Here is a 22,518-nt window from a genome sequence, read left to right as displayed (position 1 = left end):
TTGCGTATGCATGTGTGTGAATGGTCTCTTGTCCTCACTGTGCATGTGTACACACATTGACACCCTCTCACTTACTGCTCCATATGTGCCCACCCAAGGGACACCCTGTCCTCTTCCCCTATGCATGTTGATGGAGCTGACACACAATACTCCCGGTCCCACATATGTGCTGAATGCATGGGGGAGTTCCCTGTTTCTGTTGTTCACCATGGAGACTGGGCATGTCTTTCTTCATTTCCAATAAGCAAGCCCAGAATCGCCTGTTTGCCAGGTTTGTGTGTGGGACATGGTTGTCTCAGAACAGGTGCCCAGTCCTCCAAACAAGCCCGCTGTAAAACATCCTTTTCATCTTGACAGACTCTCTGTAGTGAAAGCACCTGAAAATATGGCAAGAGAGAAAAAATGGTGGTTGCTGTCAGGGGATGTATACCGATTGCTTTTATCTGTGATATCTTTGAGGTTATGGATGGTTGACAAAAAAACAGCAACTCTGGATTCTTGCGCTCTTTAACTTAAAGGATAGTTTTACATGATTGCATCTTTTGGTAGCAAACATGTTGTAATTTTCGTGTGCAATAATTCATATCTATTATAACATTGTCACATTTTTATATTTGTTATCATGTGTTCTATGCTGTGTGTTCTGCTTGCACTCAGGCACTCATTTCATTTCTTTGGCACGGAGTTAGAAATATTTTGAAGACACAACCTTTTGTAAAGAAAGCCAGGCTAAACTCGTGCCTTTAAGCAATACTTACATCACCATGCTAGCATATGCTCACAGTGGAAATGAAGAAAATGAATTTCCTGCTACTGTGATCTAGTTTAGCCATAGACTGTATATAAAAGGTGGAATTAGCCATGTATAATCACGCAAAGTTAGTAAAGTCTAGCTGAGAACTTCTAAACTGAGCATTTTCTCTCAGATGTGATAGCCTTTTCATGCTATCTGTGTGAAACCAGATGTGATAGTGATTTGTCAACAACAAATCTATTTGTCACAACGAAGGTGACAACAATGACAAAGCATACCCTGCTTTGTCATTGTTGTTTTACTCTAATGGGAAACGATTTACAAAATAATAAGAATAATTAAATAACTTGAAACTAGTGACTGATATTATACCATAAATTCATCAAGAAAGTGTTTACCAAGGTCATAGACTAAGGGCTCATTTTCCCATAGACTTCAATGCAAACTGGACATCCCTTTGCAACTAGGGTAACTCCCTTGCTTGCCATAAGGAAGAATGCAGGTTTAAGGCACTTCCACATCAGCTTCAGTTTTCAGCAGCTCTGTACTTCTCTTGTACACAATTGATGAATTTAGCATGCTGATCATTTGCATGAAACCAAAGTACAGCTTAGGCTAATGAGAATGTGATTAGTTTCAATAAGTATTGATCACATTATTGTCCATAGAGTCATGACAGTTTAGCCCTATTGTGATGCTAGCAAGAAGAAAAGTTTGTATCAATGTGAAAATGATTTCAGTAAAATCCATATTGTAAATTGGTGCTGTATAAATAAAATGTAATTTAATTTAATTCAGTTATTACTCAAACTGCTCTTTGTAACCATCCAGACAAACTGATAAAGTGGTGACTGGTATCGCTTGCTTGGTCATATTTCAGTTTTGCTATGTTTTTTTTTATCCAAAACTACGCATAGCAGACTGAAATAAATAAATAAATGATAATAATAAAAATCATTTAATAATTTTTATATCTGACTACAGCAACTGAAGACTCTTGTGGTCATTTGTTTCACAATATCATGCTTAATCCAATGTACATAAAGCTGGGTAAAAGCGGTGACTCATAACTGAAGCTCTTTGATGCCATATGCAGTCAAACAGAATAAAACCCAGATTACAATGTAAGTAACACAGGAGAAGAACAGTAGATGGGCTCTTCACCTTTCTTTCATAGTCTGACTGCAGTTTGGCAGCCTAGTGCTGCAGTCTGCACTTTGCTAATTCCGTGTTCTCTGTTACCAGGTCTAATTTAGAACAGAGGGGCTCTGTTCATCCTGCAACACTGCTGCTTGGGATTCTGGAAATGAAGAGTTCAGAGACTCACCGCCCTCACATCGACACAGAGCACATGCCTTGTTATCAACCCACAGAGATGCACATAATGATCCCTCTAACCATTAACTCCTAATGCAATAAGTGCTAACATTTTAGCCATGCCCCTCAGTGCCTAAAGATAATGAAGTTAGCCCACGGGTTGCATAAATGTGCTCTGTGATAACACATGTGTTCAGGATGCATCGATCAGCTTTAAAGTCATGATTACTTAGCCTTACGTCTGTAGCTGATGGCAAGTAAAATGCTCCAGTTTTTGTTTATCTTCAACCCCTTTGGCTTTCTTTGATATTTATGAAAACTGTATGTAGATGTGCTTCTAGGCTTTGTAAGTCAGTCCAGTGCACATCGCTTTCAAAAAAGCAGATGAAGGTTGATTGATTTGATGCAACTGAATCCAGCACAAAGGCACCTCTCTCCACTTCCTGCCACATTTTGATGGCCTGGCATGTTAGGCGTGTCATGGCCATGGTGGGAATATAAAGCTCACAGAGATAGTCAAGCTCTGCGACATCTTAAGAAGGTTGTGTGCAAGCATTTGAACAAGCATCCCATGCATTAATAAATCAAGCAAGCAGCGATGTCCTTGCACACTAAGTAAAAGCAATAAACCTGCCTACAACAAGTCACTGTGGAATAGGATCTCATCTAAAATAACAGCCATTTATTAAATACGATCTCCTCTCGTAGCTCACCGAATCTATAGACAGAATGTAGATTTATAAAAACACATACACACACGTAAGTCAGGCACTGTCAGAAGGATTGCAGCAGTAGGCTGGTATACATTATTCTGTAGGCTGGTTGGAATGTGTTTGGCAGACAAGTGGCCTTGATAAGTCAGAGGGGAGACATTAATTACCAGCTGCAAAACTGTAGCTGTTGTTGTTTTCATCCTGTGAGTCAGTGTGTGTCATTGTTCAAAAATGTAGTCTCGAAGACACTCAGGAACCACAATAAAGCTGGTTTCAGCAGGTGTTTCTCTGCCTGTTTGTGAACAGATTTTGTAAAAGCATCAGAACTATGCAAGATACAGTTGCAAAACTTTGATTTGAACTATAGATGTGTAGTTAAGCTCAAACTGAAGCAAAAGTGTGATGATTAATGCGATCTGACTCGAGACTACTGAGTACTCCAGATATGATGTAATGATGTAGTAATAACTACTGAGTGCTCATGGGTCGTAATACCAGCATGTTCATGGGCACCCTGGCTGGCGTGATCCCAACTGAAAATGATATCTACATTTTGTTAGCAAATGCAAGTTGTTAACAAAAGCCATGGCAATAAAGGTTTCCACTGCCAGGTGTAGATCTCTCGCTTTTTTCTAAATTAATGAACCCTGCTATAAATTATTATTAGACATTATTCTTATTCTAACCAATTAAGATTTATTAGTAGGTGTTCTATGTTCTTTTGTTTGTTTTTTATATATAAAAATAAGTTGTGTATATAAATTACAAGTTGTTTACACTTAAGGAATAATCAGTGAAGAAAATATCTGTGATATTTTTTTAGTGAAACATTAATAGAGTATCTCACCTTCATTTCTCAGCACAACATGAATTCATTGATCCACTGTTTAGAAATGGGGACAGGCAGCCTTCCATCTAATTTGAACTAATCACTGGGCTAAAAGTGTATTAAATCTCAAAGCGTTTGACCGGTATGACATGACAAACATTGCCATATAAGGGTTAGAATCACTGGTTTAGTGCAGCTCAAATACTGAGGTCCAGTTTTTTGTTTGTTTTTTTTTAAAAAGGAAGAAATTAGATGACCTTAACAAATGGCCCATTGTCACTGGTGATTGTTGATATCTAGGATGACTGGAATTAGAGATTCAGAACGTTTCAGACAATTAACACTGGTAAAAAGTAAAAAAGTAGTGGATTTGGTATGCAAATGTAGCTAACAATCAGATTCCATAACTTTAAGGTCTTGTTTTCAGGCATCTTCTGTCTTAGTCAGTTTTGCATGATTGATGTGTTGGATTGTGTCCTACTGATTTGACCATTAAGGTTTATTTGTTTGTCCTTTAGCGGTCCACTGCAGGACAGTCTTGAAGGGAGAATCTAATGTTTCAAAGGAGATCATTTTGTTATTCTTAAGGAGGTTCTTAAAGAAAATCATAACCGCTTCTGAATCACAGAATAAATGCTGTCTCTGTCTGATAATAAAAAGAAGGTTTTTTTTGTTTTTTTTACAATTGGAGCAAAGGTAAGTGATTATTTTCAGTCAAATTCTGTAGTCTACTGGACCATAAAAGTAGTTGTTTAACTTCTAAGGCAGATGGGATCATAGGGATAAGGATATGGGTAAAACTGGTAATCCTGAATGTAGATCAGAGAAGACCTTTACCATCTCAGAGCGTAGCAAGCTAAACTGACAGTCTGGAAATATTTTGTTATTGAGGAAGGTTAAGAAAACCTCCTGATGATGACTTTGAGCTTAATAGATTAAGTTTTATAAATCCCTACAAAGAATAATTTTTGTAGCTGATTGGATTTTGAGCCTACTTCATTATCCAAGGAGTTGATTATTGCTGTTACTGTCTGTTCCAAGTTGGTCATTGCTGCCATTTGCCAAGTGGCCTCCATCACGAAGCTTGTTTCGGGAAGTGTCTGCTCAGCATTGCTTGCTGCTTTGCAAGATGCTCGGGAAGCACTGTTTTTTTTTTCTTCTCCTGACTTTAAGGGAAAATGGTGATAAGTTAATTAAGTTAAATCTACTCCTTCACAGAGGAGGCGCACATATTGTGAAAAAGAGAGTAGAGGAGAACAGTAAAACACCAGCAAAGACTCTTATACTGAGCTGAGATACAAGTGCACTTAAGTTGGGTGATATATAATTGCATTAATTAAATACAATTTTTTTTTCTCTTTTATCAGTTGTTATGGGGGACTGAGTTAGCAGAACACTTTGGACTGCACTCTGCCATCCCACTTTTCTTTCCACTTTCACTTTGTCTCTTTAAAAAAACACAGGGACAGTTGGGGGGTGGGGATGGGGATGGGGATGGGGTGCTCCCGGTCCCAAATGGTGCTCACTGCAGAGCCAAATGGGTCTCTGGTCAGGGTTAGGTTTTGGTTTGGGCTTGCCCTAGAGGTGGAACTGGATTAGGCCAGTGTCTGTGTAGTAAGCAACCTCTCACTGAAGTAGCTGCACTATAAATGTGACTTCACTATTTGCTAAGGGATCATTACTTTACTATATGTACATAGCAAAGAGCTGTGTGCTGCTATATCAATATTCATAATCTCACACACTGAACCTTTAAGAATTACTGCACAGTAATGACATTCAAATCAGTGTCTGCTGTATCTTGACATTAGTGCTAATTAATGTATAATGTGCTAATACATCAATCTGAGATGGTTAATATGGTAACATTAAGGCTTGGCATTTTCCTTGTGAGAGTGCTCACCAATTGCCTTTAGCTTTTAGCACTACTGAACTAAGGAACAGGCATGGATTATATAAAGTAAAAATTCTTACTTCGCAACCTAAGCTGCTTAGTTCAGACTAAAAAATATTGTTGCCAACTTTGTTTAAAAAAGCATTATAAAGCATTTGACAGTAAATTCTGGAAAGTTAGAAAACTCATTAGAAACCATTTCCATTCCCTTTAGATTCATCAATTCACATCTTTTACTCAAATCGTTCTACGTGCCCTTCCACTCTCCATGCTTACAAATGTAACGAAATATTAAAAAAAAAAGAAAAAAAAGAAAGAAGAGAAAACATAAATAACTCAATGGACTAATTATGCACATCATGCTAAGACTGCAAGCAGCCAGGTGACCCAGGCATTTATCATCGTTCAGTTTGTCATATAACTGGAATGCACAAAGCTGCTGCCACATTATCATCCTAGGATGACTACAGATGCATCTGTCTGTGTATGAATTCTTCTCTGTTTCACCATAACACGTTTTGTTTCCTCCAGCTGAGTATGATGGAGCAGATAAAACCAGATCCGCAAAGAAGCCTGAAACATCTTCCATTTTATGAAAACTGTTACAAATGGAATTTGATTAACTTTGCATGAATCTCATGCTATACTTTTTTTTTTTTTTTTGGTTACATCCAATTTTAAAAATCACTCGGCTCTCTGTGAGAGAAACTGGCTGTCAGGTAATGAAGACACAGTTAGTCATCGATGGCCACCCACAGTCTCTTACAATCCCAAAGCTATGATGAGATGCAGCATCGCTGACACTGCTGGTGCTCCTGGTCAATATCCTGCATGCACAGTGGTGTTCATTATGACTTTGTTATGAATATCACCATCGATATTACATCGACTTGAACTAATGAACAAGCTTCTCACAGAGATAATTGCAATTACATTCTGCTGCGTGAAAGCCCTTCCATGTCACAAATGTGTTTGATTTCCGCTTTGAATTGTCCTCTGTTCATCTGAATGTTTTTGATCTCACAGAATGATCATTTAGTCAACAATGGAGTTAGATACAGCATAAGCATGCAATTTCCCAGAAATGAATGAGAACACCATTACTTATATTAGTGGCACATAATGCTCAGTGAATGATGATGCTAAATTAATGTTTCTCTTCAAGTATTTATAATGTTTGTGCAGTCATCCATGAGCTACAAACAATGGTGTATGTATAAGCGTATGCAACACGTGTGATAGGAGGGATATGTTATGGATACAGGTATGCATATATTAAATAATTAAGACTTATATTTTCTAAATTCTGTTCTCTCTCAGAGCAGCACTGAAGGATCTCAGACAGCCAGAGAACAAGTGCTGGCCTTCGCTTGACTGTGTGACCAGCGAATGAGCCTTGTTCATGCGTCTCCCTGAGTGCCACTCCCACATCACCATGAACTGTGAGCAGGACTTTGGCGACGGGGGCCTGGGAGTGACCCTCACACTACGACTGCTCATGCATGGAAAGGTTGTTCATGAATGAATGCATGCGTGGTGCATTTTTAACCACGGGATTTTTCACAGCCTCATAGATTACAGTCATGTGAAAAAGAAAGTTTTCACAGTGTACCCTTACTGCTTCCATATGAATTAAGAGGATACTGTAAGTAGCCGCCAGGCACTGCTAGTCAAATGCGCTTGATTAATTGATCATCACAAAGCGTGACCACCTGTGTAAAAGTAGATGTTTTGGCAGTTTGCTGCTCTGAAGCATTCCGGTGTGTGTTAACACAATGCCACAGTCTTCCCAGGAGTGCACGTCCTGCAAGACTGCATGGAGTCCTGTGAAAACTTTTTTGTATATACTCATTTTATAGAGCTGATAAAAAAAATAAAATAAAAGGTTACTGTAAGGCTTATCTGTTTTTTCCATTTCCCTGTTTTCTATTTATCTTATTATCTTCATCTGTTTGTATTCAGGAGGTTGGCAGCATCATAGGAAAGGTAAGAATTTCTATTTTTATTCCACTTTTGACCATATTGCATATATAAAGGTAATAATCATAAACAAACAATAATTTATCAGATAAGGATAATGTTTCAAAATCCAATGCCTGCATCTAATCTTATGCAAATCTATAGCTATGTTCCAACACAATATTGATGGCTTTTATGTAGATTCATAATTTGTGTTTGTAGAATAATTTCCCCGTGTCTTGATTTTGTTTCAAAAACACCAGAACACAAAGCCTTGTAACAAAGAACTGCTCTTCTGAATATTCCCATCCTAAATGTAATTGTCTTCAACCAACCCTCTTAAGACCTCACTTCCTCCCCCACCTTCCACAAAGCACCATAGTAATCCATCAAACGAAAACATTAGAGCATTGACTGCAAGCCTCCTGTTGAAACTGAGCTCCAAGGACATACTGCATTACAGTTGGCCCCTTGTGGGCTAAAAGTGCCTGGTAGGAAAGGCTGTTGAGACTGTGTTGCTTCAGTAGCCTGTACTCTCAATCCTTCTACACCTACAAAAGACATCACAGTGGATGAAAGAAGAAAAATAAAGGAATGCAGAAAACTGGGAAGTGCTGGAAACTCACAATGGATGTGCGATGTGTTGCTGAAATCGATATCTCAGAAAATGGAAAAAAGGAAGGGGGAGAAAGCGTTTGAGTTTGGAACATACTGCGCAGCTCGACTGAGATATAGGCACTTTATCTGAAGTACTTGGACTAATAAGTTCTCTAAATAATAACTGCTCCACCCTCCAGCCTTTTTTCCCGTTCCTGTCTCTTTGGAAAACCTGTCATCCTTTTCCCGTCAATAGAACACCAACAGCACTGGCACAATAGGCTCCAAGTAATACATTTCCCCAGAACATAAACAACAGTGTGGCTGAGGTGTGAGATGGCATTGCATTTGATACTTGCGAAAGAAAGTGGTCCTCGGTTGGTGCACAGAGGTGTGAACAGAGGTATGACAGATTTGATGGAGTTTAGCCAAAATAAAATAGCAGAGGGGAGACAAAGCAATCAAAAAATCAGCGGAGGATGTGCTGCTGTATGACACAAGTCAGACAAAATGTTATTGTCGCTGGCAGGAGTTCCTCACACATGCTGCAAGCACAGATGGTAAAGCAGGTGTACGTTTCCTTTATATGCTCAAATACTATATATTTGATATGTTTTTGCAAAATTACCACTGCCAGCATACACTGCAGACTGAAACCCTATCTAAACTTTTTTTTCCTGATAATTTTTTGTAAAACATATTTAGAAATGTCAGATTTCACTTAAGGACATTGTGATATAACTATTATTTGTATCTAACTGTTTAAAGCTGTCCTTTGGCTTGTGTTTTTCAGAAAGGAGAGACTGTCAAACGAATACGGGAAGAGGTACAGTGTCCACGATTTCAATCATCATTCATACATTTAATAGTATTTGTTGGCATTCTGCTTAGTTAATTATTATATTTTTGGTGAATGTATTTATGCTGAAGTGATTAGCTGTTACCATGTACCACTTTGTCCCTATTTTTTGTAATATTTTTTATATAAGACGTGAAGCCACTAGATCTCTTTTATTTTAGGCACTCAGAAGGTCCATCTCCAGAGAAAACATAATTTAATCTCAAGAGGCCATTGAATACTGGTCAGGCTTTCTGGCAGTTGCATGTAATAATAGTACAGCTCAGTTCTCTCTGCTTGTTTTGGAGCTTTGAGTCTGAAAAGCATACAGAACAGGTGCATTGTCCGAATTGCCTTTTGGGCAACAGCACCTTTTCAATTTAAATCCTCCCTCTCTTCCCTTCGCTGCGCCTCATCAAGCTGCTCTCTCTCTCTCTCTCTCTAAATTTTCTTTTCTATTTCTTTTCCTACTTAAAACAACTTCCTTTCTTCTATGTCTGCTCCTCGATTCCCTCTTTATAAATCTCAAGGGTGCAGCCAAAGTAATGCTGCCTGGATAACTCTTTGTATTAGAAAGTAATTAGGCTGACACTTTATAGCACATTTGATTCTTTCTCTTGCTGCTAAGGTTTTATGTTGTACTTTATGAGGCAGACAGATAAATAGAAGAATAGTGAGGTCATAGGACAAGGCAGCTCAGCAGAGCTACCGGACAAACTGCTCATCCATGGTAGTCATCCATTCATCCATCCATCCAGCTTGGGAGTTCTGGCCTTTTGTTGCTCCCCAATTATATGAGCCTCATCCTGTCAGTTCTCCCTGAGCCTTAGAGCCACAGCGGGGGGAATGACTCAGTGGACTGACTAGAGAAAATGTCTTAGAGGTCAGAACACTGCCCTGTGTCTCATCATGTGACTTTACACACAAATACCAGGGCACAAAATGGAAAAAGATTTATTGTCTAAAGCCATTACATGAGGAGAAACAGTGTCACCTTCTCATGTTACCGTTACGTCATTATCACTCTGCTTTCTCAAAAATTATGAACTGGTCTGCCACTTTAAACCAAACCAAGAGGAACAGGCTGAGATTTTGGGAAATATGTATAATATGTCTTGTTGCCAAGAATAAGAAAAAAAGAATGGATATATTGTTTATGTTTTTATCCTAACTATGGTGACATAGTGAGCAGGCTATTATCTTGGCATTGCATAAACACAGAAAACAGGCAGGATCATGGCCTCAGACTTTGAGGTGCTAATTCTCATACCAGCTGCTTCACATTTGACTGCGATCCACTCCAGTGTGAGCTGGAGGCCACCACATGATGAAACCAACAAGAGCACATCATCTGCAAAAAGAAGAGATGAGATTCTGAGACAACCAAGCTTTCGCTGCAGTTGTACGAGGAGTGAATGGCCTGTAACAACAGGCCAGACACCCCATACTCACATATCATCAGATAACCCGAGGGACACGGTCGAATGGCTTTTTCAGGTCCACAAAATACATGCAGAATGGATGGACAAACTCTCATGCACACTTGAATATCCTTGAGAGGATAAAAAGCTGGTCCAGGAAAAAAACACCTGCATTGTTCGTCCTGAATATGAGATTCAACTAACGGACAAACTCTTCTTTCCAGCACCCTGGTATAGACCTTCCCAGGGAGGGTGAGGAGTGTGATCCCCCAATAGTTGGAGCACACCAACCTTCTTGAAGATGGGAACCACCACCCCAGTCTGCCAATTCAGTGGCACCACCCCAGATCTCCATGCGACATTGCAGAGGAATATCAACCAAGACAGCCCTACAGCATCCAGAGCCTTTAGGAACACAGGGCAAATCTCATCCACCCCAGGGGCCCTGCTACCAACGACTTGCGAACTACCTGAGTGGCCTCTCCTCAGTGATGGGCGAGTCACCCCTTCATCACCAGACTCTGTTTCCTTTACAGAAGGTGTGTCAGTGGGATTTAGGAGGTCCTCGAAGTATTCCTTCCATTGCCTGACTATATCCTTAGTTGAAGTCAGCGCCCCGCCTGCACTTTACACCATGTGAGTAGAGCACCACTTTTCCCTCGTGAGTCACCTGATGATTTGCCAGAATTGAATCAAGGCAGTCCGAAAGTCTTTTTCCATGGCTTCACCGAACTACTCCCACACCTGGGTTTTTGCTTCAGCCACCCCCGATCTGCATTCCGCTTGGCCTCCAAAGTAGATGGAGACCCATCAGCTGCCTCCAAACTCCCACAAGCTAACCAGGCCTGATAGGACTCCTTCAGCTTGATGGCTCCTTTCACTTCCAGTGTTTACCATCTGGTTTAGGGATTACCACCACGACAAGCAGCAACCACCTTGCATCTGCAGCTCTGTGCAGCAGCCTCAACAATAGAGGTGTGGAACAATGTCCATTTAGACTCAGTGTCCTCAACCTCCCTCGGAATGCTGTCGAAGTTCTGCCGGAGGTGGGAGTTGAAGATCTTGTGAGATCAGGTGCAATGTGTGTTGGGCAACAGCCAAGGGCAGAGGCCTTGATGAACCGATCCCCATTATTGAGGCTGACTACTGGGACATGGAACGTCACCTCTCTGATGGAACCAAAGCTAGTGCGTGAGATTGAGAGATACTGGATAGATATGGTTGGGCTCACCTCAATGCACAGACTCTGGAACCAGCCTCCTGGAGAGGGGCTGGACTTTGTTCCAATCTGGAGTTGCCCTCAGTGAGAGTCGACAGGCTGAAGTGGGTATCTGTATTCTCCTGGCTTGCTGACTGTACATTGGAGTTTTCACTGGTGGACAAGAGGGTTGCTTCTCTTCTCTTCTGCAGGGAAAGAGTCCTGACTGTCATTTGTGCTTGTGTGCAGAATGACAGTACAGAGTACCTAAAGGCGCTCCGTCCAGTGACTCCGTTGTCCTACTGAGAGACTTCAACAGTCATTTGAGACCGGGAGGGGCATGATTAGAAGGAATGGCCTGCCTGATTTTAACCCGAGTGGACTTCTGTGAATATCAGTTTGTCCATGACAAACACCATGTTTGAACATAAGGATGTCTGTAAGTGCACATGGCACCAGGACACCCTTGGTTGCAGGTCGATGATTGATTTGGTAATCATATCATCAGATCCGCAGCCCTATGTTCTGGAGGTTCAGGTGAAGCGGGGGAGGATGCTGGACAGATCTGGTGCATCTAAACATATAGTGAGGGTGCGCTGGGAACACCTGGCAGAGACCCCAGTTCATAAGAACAAATGCAAAAGGAGTTATTTATTGAACTATTCCTTAACTGAACTTTAAATAACCTGATGACCTCTCTTTCAACAGAGCAGCGCACGGGTCAACATTTCAGAAGGCTCCTGTCCAGAAAGGATCATCACCATTACTGGCTCCACAGACAGCGTCTTCAGAGCTTTTACCATGATCACATACAAACTGGAGGAGGTATTTCCAATTATTTTAATTTATATCGTGCCAAATCACAGCAATAATTTTCCCACAAAACTTTATATTGTATGTAAACACCCTACAAGTGAGCAAGCTGTTGGCAATAGTTGGGAAGAAGTCCCTGGTAATAGGAAGAAACCTTTGGGAAAACCAGGCAAAGGGAGGTGCAGCAGTCTGCCATAACTGGTTGGAGTGAGGGCAAAGAAAAAAAGCAAAGAGAGAACAAAAATAACAGGACAAAAAACAAACTACGGAAAAGAGAAGACCAGTGTTATGACATGTAGTTGTAGCTTATAAACACATGGGGAGTGAAAAGAGGAGAGTGGAGGAGAATTGCTCACTACATCATGGGATGTCTCCCAGTAGCCTGATCCAGCCATATCTATTCTCATAAAGGAAAGTTTTAAGCCTAATTTTAAAATAGAGTCTGTCAGCTGAATCCGAATAAGCCTGCACCCTAAGAGCCAAGTGCTCTATTGGGATAATATGGTATTATGAGTATATTATGAAGTTTATAAGATATAATGGGGCCTCATCATCATACATTGCTGTGACATGCAAGTGAAATGAGTTCATGTCTTTATTTTACAGTAAACCAACATAGAGATCAGCGATAGCTATATGCATATGAAGGTTTCTCATACAGAAAACCAATCGGGATACAATCAGAAAATGTATGCAGTTTTTGTTTGGAAGTTGTCTAATTCTAAGCAAAGCCATAATATCTTGTTTGTTGAACCTCGAAAAAGTGGACGAAGCCATTCTGCCACATTAGTACAAGAAATAATTTCCTGTGCTTCATCTCAGCTTTACCACTAATGTGCTTTTATCACTATCGATTATACTCTAAACTGCAGTGATGGAAGGAAAAAACTTGACTGCATTGCATAGTACTTGATGTGCTTTCATATTAGATTACTCTGCAGATGAAAATTTTGGTTAGGTGAATGTTATTGCTGCTGCAAAACCATTTAGACTTTTGCAAGAATGTCATTATAAATGATGTACAGCAAGCTGTTGGAGTACATCTATCATTTTTATTTCTTTTCTGTTATTCTCTTTATACTTTTCCTGGGTGATGCAAACAGTCCAGGTGATAAAGAGCAAATGTTACTACTTTGTACTCATTAATGAGAATGTGTTGTACATGTCTCATCATCTATAGGTGAGTTATGACAGTTTCTTCATGCTATTAATCACACCGGTGACTGTCCATCACGGTGCTAATTAATGTGGTGGAATGAGTCGTCGTCACTGTGATTTAGCATCTCAGCAGATATAGCAATGAAACAGGTGCTCCCTGCTCAGGTCGACAGCCTTCAGTAAACATACTCTGGCTGAGAGCACAGTGCAGTATTCATTAAAGATCTTTCACACTCACCCTGAAACGCCTGAGTTTCCATGGCAACATGCTAGCTGACCCACTGTGCACTGCTTCCACGAGTTATTGTATGTCTGATACTTTTAATTAAAAGCAAAGGAAAATAGAAAGAATTTTGGGCACTGACTATTAGTATAAGCTTTTGTTTCTGTCTTAAGAGTTTATGGTTACAGAGTAGCAAAACCTCACTTATTTCTAATTTGCCAGTTGATCAGTTGTGTGAGTTTTGTGCTCATGTGATTTATAGTTCATGTTTCCCCCCAGCTGCTGCCACATTTATGGAAATACAGTGATCTAATGATCAGGAAATGCACTACACTTTCATGGATATAATTTGTTGTCAGGTGTTGAAGCACAAAAGCCACATAATCTCTCTGTATTAGAGTCCTTACCTCACCAGCAGCACAATATGCTTTGGGGATTTAAGCTCAGGAACCCTTTGTGTGAGCGGTGCTTGTGTAACCAGCCATCTTAATTCCGCCAATTTGCTTTAAGAGCCTCTTTTCTTTATGGAAAGTATCAGAACGTTCACACTTGTTAAGATGTGGCTCGTATTTTTAGATCAAATCAACAAAATGACGCCTAGAGTCTTCTGATTGTACAGACGAGCTGCGTGTGCATCTTCTAATGAGACAAGACGTCAGAGAGTCTGATCTGCCTCACTAAATATAGACACGGAGCAGAGATGCACAAGAGGCACATCAGAATATGGTTTTGAAGTTTAAGGTTGAGCAGTATTAGAAACAGTAGGCTGTTCCATTCATGAGTAAAATCCCTTAAGGCTACACATACATGCTGTCCTCTTTTTAGCCAAACTGCTAATTTGATTTCAAACTGGTTCCAGTGCAAACCATTCAAATCAAGGAGCGGGTTTTGCATTCTGTCACACATTTGTTGTTGGTTGAACTCTGATGGGAAGCATATTTACATTTCAAAGGTTCACAGAGAGACACTGCTCATTAATTAAAACCTCGATCCCCACCCACAGCAGATCAGATGGATGTTTGCTACCTGCACTGTAAAAACACTCATAAACTCAGTGCCAAAATCTAATTTCTGCTAAGATGCAAATATGGTTGATAAGAAAGGCATATGAACCCATTTACTCTGAAAGCCTGAACATTCACCTTTGGCTCATTCAGGAGATGTGGTTCCCTTAAGGTTGTATACTCTTTGTCACTTAAAGCAGGGAAAGGAAATAGGGATGTATGGAAAGTTGTTTCTGCCACTTATAAGTCAAAGTCTGCCATCCATAGGTCAAAATTTCAGCTTAGTGTCTCAGAATTTCAAGTAATTAACACAAAATTTTGAGATAATAACATCAACTTCACTCTGTCTGGCATTTTTTCCCCAGTGGTGAAAACAAGCTTCCATTGGGGCATATGTTCAAAAGGGAAGTAATTCTTACCTGAGGTAAATAAGCATATAAGCATTTCTCAAGTAATTATTGATTTAATTAAACATTTCAAGAACACCAACTGAACAAATAATAATAATAAAAAACCTATCTTTAGATTGCATTTTCCTAAGACATGGAGCCTTTTATTAAGCCTTTTATTAAGGGGGTATTATTCATGCAAAATCCACTCATTAACTAAAAAAAAAGATCTCTAGGACTTTGCTCCACACGAATACACGAACATACAGCTACAGACACAGAGGTTAATTAGGTACAGATGATGGATTGCTCTTTGCACTTTCTGCCTCACACCTGACACTTCCTGTGTGGATCCCACTGGCTTTTTCTATTGTTGGATTTCTGTTGATGCAGCTGTAATTACATTTGGCTGCACTATAACTGGCCCAACCCAAACCATGATTATATTGTCTGCACTAGTGTCATTGTTTTAGACTTGGACGTAATATTAATATTGCTAATAAGTTGTGAGATTGGCTCACATTAGAAGAGTGTTTTAGATTAATATGAATCCCAAATTGGCAGGTAAAATTAGCAGTATTCAGTGTGTGCATGCACCTTGACCCATAGTCTCAGACCTTTTTCTGTGGTTTTCTCTCTCTCTACTTCTTCTTTATTGTTGACTCTCAGAGCATTTTTGCTATTTTCCTATATCTCCCTCCAGGACTTAACTGCACTGGTGGCCAATGGTACCATCAGCTCCAAGCCACCGGTTACCCTCCGGCTGGTCATCCCTGCCAGCCAGTGTGGCTCCCTCATCGGGAAGGGAGGGGCCAAGATAAAGGAGATCAGGGAGGTGAGCAGCCAGAACACAAATCCAGTCCATCCTCTCTGCCCTCGCTTCACAGAAAGGTCCATGTTTGAAATATTAAAAGAACAAATCTCCTCCTGGAAATGTGGAAAGAAGCTGCTGCTGGAAAGGAGTGATATTTTTTTTCTACAGTTTTGCTGGACTTTAGCAGGCTGCATAATTGCAGTAATACCTTTTGTGTAGTAGACACTCTAATTGTAACTGTAAACTGCATTTACAGTTCAAATATAATACTATATTAAGAATAGTTCTGTGTATATGTTGCTGCAACCAGTAATATACAGGCTTATATGAAGAAATTAAAAAAAAAATAGTTCAAATATTATCATTATTATTAGGGTTTAAAATTTTGTGAAGTATTCACAATTGTGCAGCTTTGAAGGGAATCACTGAATTATTTTCTGTTATGGACACCGCAGAATGGCTGTTACAATTACCGACTGTTCCAGTTTACCTCAGTTTAATTCTTTTCTTTTGGCAAATTGTTTTCATATACATATATACAATGTTAAGTAACACAGCAACAATCTGGATATTATCTTGGGATGATGGAAAAGATGGTGATATTCCACATCTAATGCGTAACAATTCACTGAAAACAAGTACACACTAATAAATGTTAGTTTAGTTTATATCAATATTTTTGTACTTTAAAATATTTATTTTTAAATCAGACTTATAATTGAGTAAAACAAAATGTTTCTCATTTGTGCATATTAATGCATCACATGTAAGCCCTGTGATGTATGTCATTTACTGTTAGAGATGCTACAGCCCACAACATGCTGCACAAAACTAATCCCCCAAGCCTGTAACATAATTCTTCCTTATGTCTGCAGAAATATCATATGCATGGGATATATAGAAGTTATAAATAATTAAGTATGGTAAAACAATGTTTATATTTGCTGTTGCATCACTCAAGGTGTGCACTGTTAGAGTCACGGCACAGTTTTTCGGACAAAGTCAACAACTTCACACATATTATACTGACATGAAGAAAAATTATTATAATTTGTTTGTATTTCATCATAAAACAAAGTATTGGAGATACAAAATTTTGACCTGATGATGAGCTGATTTTTTTTTTTTTTTTTTCATGAAAAAAAAAGAATCACCAAATTTCACTTTGGTGACACATTGGGAGTCACCACAGTGAAATTATTTCTGTGGGGACAATTATGTATGTAGTTTAATAGCAATGCACCTGATAGTAGTTGGTGCATTCCACCTAAAAACACAAGAGAACACTGCTGTCATTCTCAGGACTATGTTGCTAGTATGGCTAAATATAAAGCAAGTCACAGAGCAACATTTTTGGGAAACAGACAAGTTGTAGCAGATATTTTTTATCTGCACTTTTTACATTGTGATGTTTGACCATTAGTGCAGGAAATTGATGAAACAGTGGCGTCCAGATATATCACTTAACACAACAGAGACTGTGACTCAGCAGTGGCAGCTTTGATAGGGGAAAAACTCCTGACTACATTTAGGCCCAGTTGAAACATTAGGATTAAACGTATCAGATCCATTGCCAGAGACATCTGACTCCTTAACTGTAGGTCTGTACCAATCTACAAATAGAATGTCTCTCATTTTAGCTTAACCTTCCTCAGTAATGGCATCCAGGTGATATTCTGTGGTTAGATAGATTCTGTTGGCTTGTTCATATCCTAAACTTGTTTCTGTTGTTTTGTTTGGTTGCCACAGGACTCATCAGTTACAGCCTCAATGGTTATTTGTGTGTTTCAACCACTGCCTCCAGAAATAGGTTGATATCAGCAAGTATAGATAAAGCTTAAAAAGTTTCAACTCAGCCAGCACTCTTTGCCTGTAGGCATGCTGTATTAGGTATACATCAGCTATAATTAAGAGCATGGCATCTTGTAATTGTAGATGTGGATGTTAGTTTGCCATGACTTGATGTTAAGCACGCTACAGTGCGGCTGGTCTTCAGTAGGGGGTGGAAAAATATAATGTCAGCAAAGCCAGCTCAGAGAGGGACAAAAAGGAGGCTGTGGCCCTGTAATCACAACTCACCTTATCTCCAGGATCAAGCCATTTTTTTTAAAACCCTATCATTTGCAGAGCACTGGAGCTCAGATACAGGTGGCAGGGGATTTGCTACCCAACTCAACTGAGCGAGGGGTGACGATATCTGGGAATCAGGACTCGGTAATCCAGTGTGTCAAGCTCATCTGCACAGTAATCCTGGAGGTAGGAAGCGTACCATCCCTCTCTTTCCTCCTTGCACCCACACCTTGCTGACATTTTGTCATTGCTCTGCTGTAGCTGGCTGCGGAAAATAATTCTTATTGACATGCATGCTTTTATTTCACCAGCATGCTGTCTGTTATTGTCAATTCCACTGCAGCAGAAATAAATGCATTTTTTTTAGTAGGCTGTGTCGGCCTATTTTTTATGTAATGATACCTGTTACTATGTTAAAGCAAAGTACATTCAGCGTAAATCCTTATATAGGATATAGAAAATGCAAAATAGGTGCTGAGTTTCTCTATTGTTTGAACCTTCTGTAATCTGCCTCGCAAGACATTGGATAGAGTCGAAAGGTGCCACTGTCAGGTTAGAGTACAGCATTCTTGGAGAGGACACTAGTCAGCTAACAGAAAACTAACGGGCCTGCAGTGAAATCTGTGCACCTTTAGACAACAGCTCTCTTGAGAAAACCGGGGAGATGAGAGGAAAACAACCCCAAGCACAGTTTCACCCTGTGTGTTCATGGGAGTGCACAAGTCCTTTTTGTTTTAGCATTGCAGCTGGACCTGACTGACTAATTGCTAGTTTGATCCAGTTTTCCAGGGCTTTCTTCAAAGGCTTGTGAGTTTCATTAGAATTCCGTACCAGTGGCGCCTTGCTTTTGGCTCCAAGATTTAAATTATGCAAAGTTATACGAAAAAATTTGCTGTGACTGCTCTACATTTTCAACCCCAAAACAGTATTGCCAACACTGCAGTTACTTGATAAGATATACAGTGTCATGTTCAGTGCATAATCTCCTTTTCTTATTGGTGTTTGAAGAATTTTATCTTCAAATGTCAGTGGATGGTTGATTTATCCAGAGGGCAAACCTTAGCAAAGCCTTGAGCTCTGACACACACTAAACCTCAAAGCTATTATCCACAAAAAGCGCTCACTACACTCCTTCATTTATTCAGTGAATGACTAATATTATCAAAAAAAAAAACAAGACTGGGAATAATGTCAGTGTCATTAGCAGTTTAGCTCATCATTAACTGTTATTGTATTTTAATGTTGTAGGGAGTTTAACACCATTCGCACTTCATTTTCAGGCTTACGCACCACTGCCGACTTTATTTCAAAGTAGCTGTGTAAAGCTCATCCATGTCTAAAAGATTTATTCATGGTAAAAATCTTATCTTGCATCCTCTGACACCTTGGCCTATTTTTGACTCCTTAGTCTCCCCCAAAGGGTGCAACCATTCCCTATCGACCAAGCCCCTCACCAGCTGCTCTCCTCATTGCAGGAAACCAGGTGAGAAAATAAGATTTTACCTCACACATTGGTTAGGTTATCTATGATGATGAGTAACATAGTGATTCTGAAAAGATGGGGTAAAACTGCTGTTACACATATAGTGGTTTTACAGAGGATTACACCAGGAGTTACATTTAGGTCTTGAGTTAGCAAAAGGTTAATGACTTTGTTTCACTGGGAACAGCAAAAGCAGATTAGAGGCTAGCAAGACTCCCACTGTGCAGGGTGGCAAGATTCTGTATAACAGAACTAAAGCCTCAGATGAAAAGGTTAATGATAGGGGAGAATAGAAAAATAAGTAATGACCAATCAAAATGATCATGATCTTGCTATGGCATTTACAATTGGAGCAAAGGCAAACTGAAAAAAAAGTCATTAACAGAGCACAAAGCTCATATAGATGAAAGGATTAGATTCAGATTGGTGATTCTGGTAAAGTTTTCTCAAAAGAATTACTTTCAGCTAAGTTTATTTTCATTTCACCAATCTGATTAAAGATTTACAAAATTCACTGTCAGTGCTAACAGGCTGATGCTTTGCGATTTAATGTGATCTTGTTAATCGTCTCAGTTTAGCATTCTAAAAATTCCTGTTTAGCACAAAAACACTCACGATGGCTGAGACTGATGGAATGAAGCTATTTGCTTTGCAGGCTTTTGGTTACAACATTAAAATGTGGACCAAATTAAAATGTGACCTGATGGTGAAAAACCAGGTACAGTCTCCCACATTTCTTGGTAATGAAACAAATTGCTGTCAAAATGTTTTGCTATCAAAGAAAAATGTCATCACAGTGATGCAAAAGGAAAATTCAAAATCACAAAATCACCAAAGTTACTAGGATGTATGGAAAATGAACATCTGACAAATCTGAACCAAAGTGAACAGGCAGACCCACCGAGAGAGAGATATTCCCAACTCAAGAGTTGATATCAAGTCCGATTTATTAGCTGATATTAGCTATTTGCTGATCTATGCATTTATAATGGCAAATTAATGAAAATTAAAGAGTAGAGGGTAGATGGAAGAAACACCTTCTGACTATGTTATGAATGTTGACGTTGCATACTTTGTCTACCAGAGGGGACTGCAAAAGCAAAGCAAAGGTTTCTTGGATGGCCTCTTAGTACAATTAATCACAAAGCAAGCCATATTATTAGTCAGATAATTACATTAAAATGATCCATAATGTACCAGCACACATGGCCAAGAGGTCCAGTTCAGTGACTCCAAATAGCAAACAGCTAGCTACCCCGTCTGCCGTCACCTTTTACTCAAGGTGGCCGTGTGCCTTATCGCGCATAAATGTAATCTTTAACGCAATATAAACAAGTGGGCTGTATAAAATTGTACCCTCTGTGCAGCTGCAAATGGTAAATTGACTATAGAAACTAAAATAATAAACAACATGTAAATATAAATAATATGTTTATTTTTACTGTAAAGTCGAATTTTTAACATGAACCTTTCTGGGAAATGATGTTTTGGAGCCTACCATAATGAGTAACAACATTTTTTGGCACTTGGCTGCTGGCTTCATTTGTTAGTCTTGAAGATTGCCACTCTACTGTGCCATTATAGTCTAAGTTCTGCTGAATTAGAATCTGGGGCTGTCTTTCATGGAAATATATGGTTATTGAAAATATAATGGTTATTGGAGGATGTTTGGGGAGGTATTGCCAGTGATTGCTTTGTTCATTGCTTGGATGTCTCGGATCTAAGACATCCTTGAAAACTAACCCCACTGTTGAAACAAGAGTCACACAAAGGGTTCTCAGTGGGGGATCAGTCATTTTATGTGTGTGCATGAGGGTGGGATTGAGTAGCATATATGCTGCTGTTTGAGGAAGGACAGATATCCACCCTCCTGTGGAGCGAGTCACAAGATTAGCAAGTGAGACTGGAGACCTGCCGTCTCCTCTGGCTACAGCAGCCAGATATTCTGCATAGCTGTCAGCAGTTCCTACACTGTTTGTGCAGCCACAGACTACGGTCAATTTATGGAATGGCTTTGTGTTTTTGATATTCTTCATAATAGGCTATCAAATTAAACCCGGGGCGTGATCCTGGTCGCTGAGAGATATCTTTAATGAAGGCAGCGCAGTGATAAGGGGTGTTTGTATAATTTGTCAGAGGAAAAAGTGAAGTGGAATGGGAAAGGGTCTGTGGATGAGTCATAGCCTATAAGCCTGTTAGGTGTGGAAAGGTGACAGAAATGCAGCCTTTAGAGCCCATCTCAGACCAAATTTCTATAGTTAAAGCCAAGGAGAAAAAAAAAAGAAGAAGAAATTGGATATTTTTTTTCACTCATTATTTTTGCATCATATTTACCAGTAAAGGTTTCAGACATCTATGTGTCATCGCTGTCATTTAAAAAAATAATAACAGAACTTAGAAACAACAATATTTGGGTAATAAGCTCCAGCACGTGTTTTCATTTCTTGCTTGTCTCATGTTTTTCAGGTGTTTGAAGCATCAGAATTTGCACCCCACCCTCTCTACTCAGTCGCCCAGGGTGGCCTGGACCTCCAGCAGGTAACTGGACAATAACACACACACACACTCAAAAAAATTTCTTCAGGAATCAAACACTGGTCTTAGATTCCATTGTGGAGCACACAAATTAATATCAGGGCCGTGAGGATCTCAGTGGTGAGTGAGCAGAGGGGTTGTGTGGTATGCCCAAAGTTACACAGTGCATCATATGGCATGAGGCATTAAAAACAACAGCTGAGTGTAAGCTGCTGCTATTGTTCTGGACTGTCATAAGAGTTATAACCCCTCCTGAAACATGATGCCATCACACACACCACCACAACCGCAACTCTGCCATCTCTTTTTTGTCCATCCCAGCTCTACCCAGCTCTACACCAGAAAAATTGCGGCTTTAGGAATATTCCTCCCATGACAGCACTATCAGATACTGTCATATCGGAAAGGAAACAATAACCTTTGACAAAACAGCCCTAGAGTTAAACAAAATCTAACTGTGGCTTATGAAATAGAGAGTTCACAACTGAAATTACTTGTGCTGTAACTGG

General features: G+C 39.6%; 1 protein-coding gene across 1 annotated transcript in view; it reads left to right on the top strand.

Moving 5' to 3' along the window:
- Positions 1-22,518, top strand: part of LOC115783470 (poly(rC)-binding protein 4-like) — a 37,258-nt gene that overhangs the window by 6,435 nt on the left and 8,305 nt on the right. The window contains exons 2-9 of the mRNA XM_030734302.1: positions 6,828-7,017; positions 7,470-7,493; positions 8,857-8,889; positions 12,229-12,345; positions 15,811-15,942; positions 18,049-18,177; positions 19,400-19,474; positions 21,941-22,012. Of these exons, the coding sequence (XP_030590162.1) occupies positions 6,910-7,017; positions 7,470-7,493; positions 8,857-8,889; positions 12,229-12,345; positions 15,811-15,942; positions 18,049-18,177; positions 19,400-19,474; positions 21,941-22,012 (690 nt within the window). The 5' untranslated portion in view covers positions 6,828-6,909. The remainder of the gene's footprint in view (positions 1-6,827; positions 7,018-7,469; positions 7,494-8,856; positions 8,890-12,228; positions 12,346-15,810; positions 15,943-18,048; positions 18,178-19,399; positions 19,475-21,940; positions 22,013-22,518) is intronic.

This window comes from Archocentrus centrarchus, chromosome 7, assembly GCF_007364275.1.
Source record: "Archocentrus centrarchus isolate MPI-CPG fArcCen1 chromosome 7, fArcCen1, whole genome shotgun sequence".
Classification (NCBI taxonomy): Eukaryota; Metazoa; Chordata; class Actinopteri; order Cichliformes; family Cichlidae; genus Archocentrus; species Archocentrus centrarchus.
This window is presented reverse-complemented; position numbering and strand designations above follow the sequence as displayed.